The 11,801-nt window shown below is 40.1% G+C and overlaps 1 protein-coding gene across 1 annotated transcript; it reads left to right on the forward strand.

The window, feature by feature from the left end:
- Positions 1-680: 680 nt before the first annotated feature.
- Positions 681-4,785, forward strand: sox19b (SRY-box transcription factor 19b; the record flags this gene model as incomplete). The annotated part of the gene is made up of 2 exons (XM_083910651.1): positions 681-1,330; positions 4,524-4,785. 2 exons carry the CDS (start codon positions 681-683, stop codon positions 4,783-4,785), a joined length of 912 nt encoding a protein of 303 aa, XP_083766777.1.
- Between the last annotated feature and the right edge of the window lie 7,016 nt (positions 4,786-11,801).

Below are 11,801 nucleotides of genomic sequence, written 5' to 3' on the forward strand. Positions count from 1 at the left end.
AATTCCAAGTTCTGACGACAATTGGAACGCAGCTTAAGTACATTAAGGGGCTTGTTTAATGCTACTTAAACCTATTTAATTTTTAAAGGGAGTTGCCGAATATGTTACACACTGGGCCTTTAAATGCTGGTTATAGTTGGAGCTGCTCATAATAATTGATTATAAAGACACAAATGAGTGTGTGTGAGGCCTTCCCCCTCTCCCTCTCTCTCTCTCTGCCTCCATCATCAACAAGTGTCTCGTGCATTGTCAGGGGCTTTTGAGTTGCAAATGCACTCTCGCAGGCAGGCACTCTGCGCGCGCTCTGATTGGTCCATTGGCTCATGAGTGCACGAGAGCAGAGGAACTTTTTGGAGGAGTTGAGTGTGAGAGCTGGCTGAGTGACAAACCTGCACCACTGCCGCGGCGCTCACTGACCTGTTTTGTTTCTCCGTGTTTCACTCTCACAGTGATGACTCACACAATCACTCCTCTCTTTTAGGGAAAGACGAGCTGCGTGGGTTTGTCTCCAGAGTGCGCGGTGACTAATTAGCTGATTTGGATCACCCGGCGCTCCCAAATCAACCTGTAGGGAAACGTGGCCGTGCGTCGCCAGGTGGACGGCGACAGAAGGCTGCAGTGTGTTTCAGCTGTTCAACTCTTCTCTAACTTCCCTGTCGACTCCACTACTTCTGTCCAACATGTACAGCATGATGGAACACGAGCTGAAGCCGAGCGGCCAGCCTCCCTCTCACCAGACCAACCAGGGGATGTCGCCGGTCACCGGCAACATGGGCAGCAATGGCAACTCTCACCCGGGCTCCAAGACGGCGTGCGCTCCTGGAAGTGACCCCATGGATAAAGTGAAGCGGCCCATGAACGCGTTCATGGTGTGGTCCAGAGGACAGCGGCGCAAGATGGCTCAAGAAAACCCCAAGATGCACAACTCGGAGATCAGCAAGCGCCTGGGAGCGGAGTGGAAGCTGCTGACCGACGCCGAGAAGCGGCCCTTCATCGACGAGGCCAAGCGGCTGCGGGCGGTGCACATGAAGGAGTATCCCGACTACAAGTACAAGCCGCGGCGCAAGACCAAGCCCCTGCTCAAGAAGGACACTCAGGTGGGCAAGTACCCGCTGTCAGCGGGGAACCTGCTGGCCGCAGCGGCGCAGGGTCAGGGGGCCAGTCCGAGGATGGAGAGCTACGGCTGGGGCCCCACGGGCGGATACGCCGGTATGCAGGGCGAGGCTCTGGGCTACACACAGCAGCTGCACCGGTATGACCTGTCCGCTCTGCAGTACCCGCCCTCAATGACTGCAGCTCAGAGCTACATGAACGGAGCCAACTCATACAGGTGAGCCCCGTGTGTATGTGTGTGTGTGTGTGTGTGTGTCAACTACTGTAAAGTTCTTATTTCAACTACTTTATTTAGTACAAGTTTTAAAGTACAAGTTAAAGTACTTTTCTTGATTCTTGTGCGGCTGTGTTAAATAATAGAAACGTATAAAACACAATATATATATATATATATATATAGGCTAGTGTGTATAAGTACTTTAAAACGGTTATTTATATATGATAATATTGATCTTATTTCAGGGCATTAACTTAACGGCAAAAGTTAAGTTTGTCAAGTGATAAATATAATAATATAAAATGAAATCTAACCCAAGAAAAAAACCTATACATTCATTTAAATATATAGTTCACCACAGGTGGATAACATTATAGGTAAATTAAAATGCATTAGCATAGGATGAATGCAGACATTTATACTAATACAAATGTGATTTATCATTTGATAATTTGGGGTTGGCAATAATTATGACATGCACTTCATCATATAGAATTTTAAATATCAAAATAACAAAGGTTTTGTGTATTATGGATATGTTTATGTAAATGCACTGAGACACATGGATATTGCCCATATAGAATTGTAAAACCTCACTTAACTGGATCCATCCATTATCTACCGCTTTATTGAGGGGGGTGCTGTGACTATCTTAGCTGACATAAGGCGATAGGCGGGGTACACCCTGGACAGTTGGCCAGTCGATCGCAGGGCCACATATAGAGACAAACAACCATTCACTCACAGTGACCAATTCACCTAATCGCCAAATCTGCATGTTTTTGGACTGTGGGAGGAAGCTGGAGAACCCGGAGAAAACCCACGCACACACAGGGAGAACATGCAAACTCCATGCAGAAAGGCCCTTGTTCCAACCGGGACTCAAACTGGGTCTTCTTGCTGCAAAGGCGAGAACACCAACCGTGTAGCCCTTAACTGGAATAACAAATTTTTATTATTATCTGACTTTTTATCAAGTTTGAAACCGATTAAAACCATAAAACACCCACACAGTTAAAATACAAATAAAGGGCATCACGTGATGCTTTAAAAGTGAATAGAAAGATGCAAGTCATTCAGAAACCTTTAGATCTGGGCAGGGACTTTCACAGCCGTGTTTAACAAGAGACTACAATTTTTTCCCCATAAAAGTATGTGGTATGAATACACCTGTGTATTAATATTGATAAGCAGAAATAAAATAACTTGACTGTTGTACAGAAAAGTGAATAAAGTTGTCCTTAGTGAAAATGCACATAGTGTAAAAGTGACACCTGTTACTGAGACGGTGATCAGGTAGATGCGTGGTGATGAAGTTGATTCAAAAGTGATCGAGGCGCACACAGAAACTGCATATGATGGAACAACAGACTTCAGTCTGTTGCCTACTTGTTATGCATGTGACAGTGTGTTCTGGGCTGGGTCCTGCCTGGAATGTTGATCAGGATGACTTGATGGCAGCAGGCAGCTCAGCTCAGCTCTGTGTGTGGTCTCTTTCCCCACAGGCCCCTGCTCCTGCAAACTATTGTCCCCAGGCCTCACTCTCTCTCTCTCTCCCTGTAAACCACTTTCCAATGGTCACATTAGCTTTACTTTATAAAGCACCAGAAGTTTTCATGCATGATGTTTAATTTTTCAAACCTGATGAGGCCGAATCACATTAACTGAGGCCCAGGACGATAATAGTCTTTTGTTCAACCTGATGAGCCACAGGGTTTGTAGGTGGCATAGCGATGGGAGGCTGTGACCAGCAGACCAAGCATGCAGTAGCTACTGGTTCTGTCTCAACACGCAGCTGCTTATTATGAATAATTGGTCATGCCCTCAAAACTGACAGACTGACTCATGACTCGCTCGCACGATTTAAAGACACATGTCGTAAGTTTGGAAGATTTAAACGTAAAATAAAAAATACAAAATAATGTGCCAAAGTATTAAATGTTGATCTTTTGGTCACATTGAGTTTGTCTACAAAGCCGGAATCCTATTTTATTTATAAAAACTGCAAAAATGCTACTAGAACATAGCATTATGTGTTTAATGTTGTAATCTCCAGTGGATGAGAGCTAGTGAAAGTAATGCAGGGTACACAGCGAGTTGAGCTGAAGGCAGCAGCTAACGAGGCATTCAAAGACCCTGGTCATTGTATCATGTCAGTGGGATCTACAGCTCATTAAGCTAAGAGGAGCAGCTTCAAGATGCATTCAAGTGACCTCGCAAATTCCATCCAACACAAATGCTCTAACTAAATGCTTGCTGCTGCCACTTTGTAATAATCACGTTTTGTTTCTTAAATATTACACAGTAACTGGTTGACTTTTTTAAAAAATAATAAAATAAAACAGTGATTCAGTTTGTGTTGGCATACTGTTAGTAGAATGATTAAGTACATTTTTAAACTATCCAAACTACTCGGCGCCTTTTTATTTATTATTGCTATCTCAGCGCAGTCGTCACTTTTAGCATCAAAATATTTGCTCTGAACCTTGACTTTTTTTTTCCCCAAGTTTTTTTTTTTTTTTTTTTTTAGAATCAAGTGTTAAAAGTTGTAAATGTATTGATTTCATTGAAGCACAGAGGAGCTGGGCACAGACATATTGTGCATTTTACATGAATTCTCACATATTTTCTCATTTCCATACATACACAGACTTGATTTTAAAATGACCTTCATATTGCTGGCATTTGTCAGTGATCTAATTAGGCCTGCAACGATTCATTGATTACTCCCTGGTTTCAATAACCATATTGATAGTCAATTTATTTCAGTAATTGAAGATTATTTTTCCAGAAAACAGCTCCTTAATTGTGACCGTTTTTGGTTTTCTTGGGTCTCTATATCAGTAGGCCTGTAAAAACAATTCGATTAATCGGTTTGAATGTTTTCTTAATGAATATAACTATAATATATTTTTTCAGCTTCTTAAATGTGAGTAAAAGTGATAAAAGTTGATAAAATGTTGATGAACATTCTTTGACAGTCCATGGTCCAAACAGCTTTTTGATTAATCAAGAGAATAGACAGATGAATCATTCAAATTGGACCCCTAAATCAAATTCATTACAATGAGACATAATCAGAACCGTGTTTATACATGTCTGCTTTTTGTCTTTTGGGTAACATGCGGAGGACATTTGACCTGACCTGTAAAAATAAAACAACCTGTCATTTATTGTCCTCTCCTCTTCACAGCCCCATGTCATACGGCAGCAACCCTCAGCAGCCCAGTCCCGTCACCATGTCCATGGTGAAGGCGGAGCCGGTGTCCCACTCACCTCCGACGGGGACGCCGAACCACCACCGTGGGCCTTTGCAGGGCGACCTCAGGGACATGATCAGCATGTACATCCCTGGGCCTGGAGGAGACGCCACCGACCCCACCACAGCACAGAGAGGTTACACCAGTGTCCAGCAGCACTACCTCACCGGAACTGTCCCACTCACACACATCTAAGACTGGCGTGGGAAAAATTGTGGGGTTGCGTGGGGGGGGGGGGGTCGTCGTAATGGGGGTGGGTGATGAATGAAGCGGGAGAACTAGAAATGCTCTTGACACACAGGCCCAGGGAGTGTGGACAAACGGTTAACACTTCCATATGTGCCTGCAGTTACAGACATAGACGTGAGGACTAAATGAGAAGCTCTTCTTCTACCTCTTTGGTGCCACATCGGTTCAAATAAAACACACAGACACACACACACACACACCCAGCACTGAGCTGAAACAACTCCACCCGCCAACAAACATCTCTTCCTGCAGTGAAGATGGGGCAGCACCTGTTTTTGTTTTTGTTGTACATATTCTGAAATGTTTGTCTTCTTTTTAATATTTTTTTTAGAACTTCTTCATAATGAGTCAAGATTAGACTGGATAACAGCTGGATGCTGGTGGAAATGGTGGGAAGGAAATGATGCACAACTTGAATAACAGCAATGTTTTTTTTGTTTTTTTTTGAATGAACTCTTTGTGCCTTGGCTTTTGTTTTAGTGGTATTGTATTTTTTTTTATATATATAAACTGATTCAATCCTATTTGGACGACATGGAAATCACCTTCTGGACAATCAGCACTGCATCCAACACAAACACACGTTTAGCCTGCGCAGCAGCAGAGTACGAGATGCTGTGTGACACTAATGTTGTTTCCGTCTTCTGAGTGTTATTTGTTTGAATTTGTTTGATTTTTAGATTTGATCTTTTAGAGAGAATGTTTGGATGCACTGCTCTGGTGTCATCCCGTCACTTTGCTCTAGGCAGGAGTTGTATTGTTTTAGGCTTCTTGAATTAAATATATCAAATGCTGCATTTCACTTGTTTTATTTCAGAGTCATAGTTGCAGGTTGTGACTTCTATGTACGACAATACCTGCACATGGTTGTTGTTGTTTTTTCGAAATGTTATCGATACAAGTTTTAAACTCGATCTCCGTCTTCTGTCTAAACATTTTAAAGTGACTTCACATGTGGGTCATTTGTCCATAAAGTAATAAAGTTTTTAATCCTGGTTCTTTGAAACTGACAGCACTCTGGTTTTCCTGTCCTGCCTGCTTCTTGTGCTGCTATGAACCTAAAGGTTTTTTTTGTTTTGTTTTTTGTTTTTATTTCAACCATTGAAAACTCTGTATTGAATGTGGTAGATAATTGAGACAGTATTAATGACTAAAACCTGCACTGGAGACAGATGACAGGGTGAGAGCAGTTCTATTAAAGTTAATGCATCAATGTTTACATTGGTACACAAGTGTGTTGAAAACTAAACTTTTATATACTGACTTTAGAATGAATTCTCTTATGTGTGTGTAAATGCTGCCATGTACTAGAGTTACTGTATGTAACCTTCATTGTAAATAATGTATACATTTTTAGGCTCTTATACTAAGAGTCTCGATTCCTTTTTGATTAAAAAAGTTGTTATGGCATTCATGACAATATTAATAAAAAGTACAAAGCCTTTTTTCACTCATGATGTGTTGGTTATGTTTTGTGTGCCTTTTTAGATTCATGTGATTCAAAAGCACATTTTTATTACATACTCTTATACAGTTTAAGCTTGTAAGTGTAATTATTACACTACTCACATTTTAATTTAAACTAAATGGCTTAGTGTTGTATTATACTGAGGTACAATAAATGGTATTAACTAGGACACTGAACATTAAAACATTTAAAGGTCAAATCAGTTAGTACACCTAACATTGTAGAGCTTCTAGTGTGTTCCATTTGTAGTCGGAACTTGGAATTTCCAAGTAATTCCAGGATGGCTTCAACTGTACACTTTTACTGTTCTTTTGCGTTTGTTTCGCACACATAGTACTGTTACATTTTTAACCGTAAATATGTTGCTGCACTGTTATGTGCAAAATACTATGCAGAGCGCTGTTGTTGACACTGGCATTGCTGAGGTATGTTTTGCATCACTCCCACTTCCCACTGTAAATATAAACGTGGCATTAGCATTTGTTTGGCTACTGTGTGGACGTGACAATAAACAGATTTGGCTCTTTGAACTAAAGTCTCACCTAATAAAACCCACAGCTGCTTAAGTCTACAATATCTGAAGAATATAGTTGCTGCTTGATCTCCCTGTTAATCTTGTGTTGAAAATAAACACATTTAAATCACTACTCAAAGTAAATTCAATTTTTTTTTTACTCAGTGACACGTGTATCAAAGCATTCAGCCGTAGACCAGCTGCTCCCTGCGAGTGAAAAGCAGATAAAACAAACGTTAATAAAGCATTACACATACAATATATTTTGAAGATAGCAGATATTTCTGCAGGTTTAAAGTGTATTTGATGGGCCTTTTGTTTAGTGAGAGTGTTACCTCATACATATATAAAGCTCTCCCTGACAATCGCTGTATTTTATTGCATGTCTGAAAGCAACTTATGTGTCAAACTTATGTCAAACACTTGTTGATATTTTTACACAACAAATCTCAGAATTTTAGATGTATTTTTGTCTATTTTTCTTCTCAGTTCAATTACTGAATTACTATGAGATATCCAGAGGTGGAAAGTAACAAAATACATTTACTCAAGTTACTGTACTGAATACTTTTTTTTTGTGTATTTTGTATTTTTTTAAGTACAATTTAAAATCAGGATTTTCTATTTTACTTGAGTACGTATTGACTCAAGTATTGTACTTAATTACTCTAAACTCCTATCCATTATTGAGTAAAAATAAAAATTCAGCACAGTGAAGACCTACAGGGGGAAAATATACACCAGAAGCAGACGAATGATGATGTGATTATCACCAGCACTATAGAGGGAGCGCCAAAAGTGACGTAATATCCTGTGTCGCGCCGGCGTCAGCTCCAAAATAGTTTTGGATTTCTGACCTTGTCATATTTCTTCTACCCTCACACCCCACACAAAGTAACTAAGTAACTTTTACTTAAAGCACATTTCATGAACTACTTTTTACTTCTACTTGGGTACATTTTTAGATGACTACTTTTATTTCTACTTGAGTAATATTTCATCAAAGTATTGGTACTTTTACTTGAGTACAATATTTTAGTACTTTTTCCACCTCTGGAGATTTCTAGTGCACAGTAAGGCAATATCTCCTCAAAATCATTCTCTCCCAGAAACAAGTTCTCCATCTTTTTCTTCCAACCTTTTACATAAACACGGTGTTGTTTCAGGAATGTGAAAAAGCCACCTGATGATCTCTGAGAATAAGCAGGCTCTTGCATAATGAGATGTTTCCTGTTTGAGCTTCTCCTCCTCTGACCTGATCATTTCTCGTCTGACCTGATCATTTTCTCCCAGTAATTGTAAAGTGACATTTCAGCAGATGCGTTTAGTTGTTTCTAATCTCAGCTGTTGTTTGTGACATGACCTCATCCGTGCAAATCATTAGTGAAGGTAAGAATGGCTTGAAGTTGAGGTGAACAATGGCGGGAGAACTCAGCCAGAAAGGGGAACACGTGATGAGAGCTGGTGAATGGGGGGCGATCGTCTATAGTGGGCAGAATGATTTAAAGCTCGATTATTTACTTTCTTATCTTCACTCTCTTTTAAAATTCACTTTCCCTCTTCCTCTCCTCCTGCTCCCTTTCACCCCCCCTCGTCTCTCCACAGAGAAAGCGGGTGGATAGCCCGCTCGTAATTGGCCGTTTCGGAGGCGCATTGTCCGAGGGCTTTTCAGGCCGCAGGTGCATATAGTAAAGCCGCAGTCTCCGCTCCTCCCCCGGCCCTCTTTGTTCCCTCTCCCCGCTTCGCCCACTCCCCCGCCGGGCAGAAAATTAGGGTTGCTTTAGGGGGCTTCGTCCTCAGGCTTAACCCTTTCACCGACCGCCGCCTTTCTCATGGAAATGGAGAGAGAAGCCCGCACTGACTAATCGGTCAGTGAGGGGAGGGGGGGCGGAGGAAGAGCTGGGGGAGGAGGAGGAGAAGATGCGGGCTCCGGGATCAACAGGAGGATGAGGGGGGAGGAGAGAGGACAGATGCAGGGGGAGGATGATGAGAGTTTGCTCCTCAGACTTTTTAAACAGCACATATCATCATGTTTGACTTTAGCAAGTATTCTTTGTTAAACTTATATGACCCGTGGTTACATTCATTTTCTTATTTTAAGTAATGTTTTGTTTATTGTCTAATTCACTTTACATCATCATCAGCTGTTGTGTTGAGTGTTAAAAAAAAAAAAGAGAATTATGAGGACAAAGTCCAGGATACAGAGATTTAATTAAGAATTCTTATAAGTTTAAAGTCAGAATTCTGAGATTAAAGTAAAAAAAAAAAAAGATGTCAACAGTTCAAGATTAAACTAAAATTCTGAGATTAAACTCAGAATTTGTACAAATTAAAGTGTTTAATCTCAGAATTCTGAGTAAAATAATAATACTCTAGATTTATGTAAACATTTCAGGATTAAACTAAAATTCTGAGATTAAACTCAGAATTTGTAAAAAATGAAAGTGTTTATCTCAGAACTCTGGAATGAACAAACTGATAAACTGAAATTGTCAATCTCTTTAAAATACAAAACAACCAAGGACTGTAATTTAGAATAATACCGTTCCTCTTTTCTTTTTTATTCATACTTTACCGTATGAATAAAAAAGAATGGTTAATGGTTTATATAGGAAAAGAATACAGTAAACTCTGCTCTTGGGTTATGTGTGTATAATGTTTAATGTTCAACCACAAAGTTAATATTATCATACCTGTCCATTTGTATAGATCTAATATTATTAACATATTATTAATATTAAAACAGCACTGAAATAACTTATATGTCGTGATATGATCTATAGCTGTATAAAACCTTCAGGATTCCTGGAAGCCTCTCTGAAACTACTTGATCCCTTCAAGGATCCCCAAAACCTCTGCCGTTGGACTCAAAAAGTTGACTTATAAATAAAGCAAACTTCTTTGTAAAGATATAATGTGAGACCCTGGTTGGACTCAGTTCATGTGAGTATGAAAAACTTTTATTATTTCCATTATTATAAGTTATAATGACAACTTGTGTTCTCATTTCATCGGACATTGTATTGTAATAGCAACAGACTGAAATTGGCAAAATACCAAAGGTACTTTTGTTGTTCCAAGTAGCGGAAGTTAGTGCATATATGTGGGTTGTTTTGGCTGCAGTCTGCGGGTGGGTATGGATGAGGTCGGCAGAGGGGAGGGATTGGTGGAGAAGGGGGTGGAGGGAGTGTCAATGGAAGGATTTTCTGGTCCAATACATCCTATCACTTAGCAACAAGCAGTGAGGCTTCAACAAGTGGTTGCCATGGTTGTGCAGAGAGTGACTTAAAAGTCTCCACAAAGAGCTGTGGTCAGCCTCTGCGTGTGAGAATCAGGTGGTGGTTACCAATGGGCTCTTTTTTTTTATGTGAACTGGCACTGGTGACACAATCTAGACATGTGCTGCTGCTGCTGCTGCTGCTGCTGCTGCTGCTGCGTTTTGAATTCCAACTCCTCGGCAGCAAAGTTCATTTATGGTCTGTCACCAGTAGGTCAGGTTTCATTCACATGCTGCTATTGTCTGTCTTTGATGAAGACTCTCAACTATTAAGAGGGAACTAGGATTATATCATCACACAATGACAGGCCTCAAGGAAACCATCACCACTACAGGAGGAATGGAACACAGCATGAATATGAATCTGTAATACCTACTTCATTCCTCCACTGTTTTACACTCTTTAATGCAGGTTTATGGCCAAATAATATTTGTGTTGTACGTTGTTTAGATTAATTATTTAGAACAAATGTTAAAGCAGAAATCTGTCCAAGTAGCTACTTTTTGCTTAGACACCAAACTGTGATTGGCTCATTACTGCCCCCACCCTCAGGAACTGAACAGCAGCTGAGATGGAAATGAATCCCCTTATGCTTGAAAACGTAGTTAATGTTTTTGTTTTGGCGAAATTAAGTATTTTTTTTGTTGTTGTTCTTTTTTGTAAAGTCTGAAGATGCATTTTAGTCTGAATGGGCACAAATGGTTTATTCACGTCCTCGTCGGACTGAACTATCAGCTCTGTTAAAGCTGCAGTGTGTAACTTTTGGCAATGTTTGTTGATGACGTAATTATTCTGCCTTTGTCTTGGGCCTGTTGCACGAAACTAGGATAAGGGATTAAGCTGGGCTATGTTACTTATCCTGGCTGAACTTGGCCTCAAGTCAGTTGCAGGAAAGCAATGGCGCGTAAATTACCATGGTGATTTATTCTTTGCGGTAGGATATGTTAATCCCGCTACTCAATCCATTCAGTCTGTGCTTTACACGTCATTTATGATTACATTATTACATTATTTACCCCCGTTTTATTAGCCTGCATTATAATGATTCCATGTGGTTAAAAGTTATTTTAATTGTTATTATTACACTTATATGGATTTTATGAAGACTGATTATATTCATATTATTGTCACAAGTTTGATCGAAACGTTTTTATGTGAATATTATTGCAGTTGTTGAGATTAGAAGCAGCTGATGTTTGTAAAGGTGGTTTCAATCATAATGTAAAATATATTACATGATGTCATCTGTGTTTCTGTCACAACGGTGTTAGACTTTCTGACAGCCAATCACGGCTCTCGGTCAGATTTTGTAAGGCCCGCAGCTTCTGATTCTTTTAATGTATTATTTATGGCCAGGGACGGAGTGGGACAGAACATCAGCTACACATGTCATCCCCTATTAGCTCAGCTGGTGAGGAGTTGTGCTTTGAAACCAGAGTTCCTGGTTTGTAACTTATCTGTGACAGCCAGACACATGCATTCATCTCCTATTATTGTGATATCTGTCTGGTTCTGTCAGAGATTTCTTCCTCTGTTAAAAGGGAGTTTTTTTTTTTCTCTCCACTGATGCCTGGTGCTTGCTCATTGTGTGAATTGTTGGATTTCTCTGCGCTGCATGATGTTGTCTAAGTACGGCGCCTTGAGATGATGTATGTTGTGCTATACAAATAAAATTGAATTGAATTGAATTAAACAGACCTTT

The sequence above is a fragment of the Microchirus variegatus genome, assembly GCF_963457635.1.
Source record: "Microchirus variegatus genome assembly, chromosome: 2".
NCBI lineage: Eukaryota > Metazoa > Chordata > Actinopteri > Pleuronectiformes > Soleidae > Microchirus > Microchirus variegatus.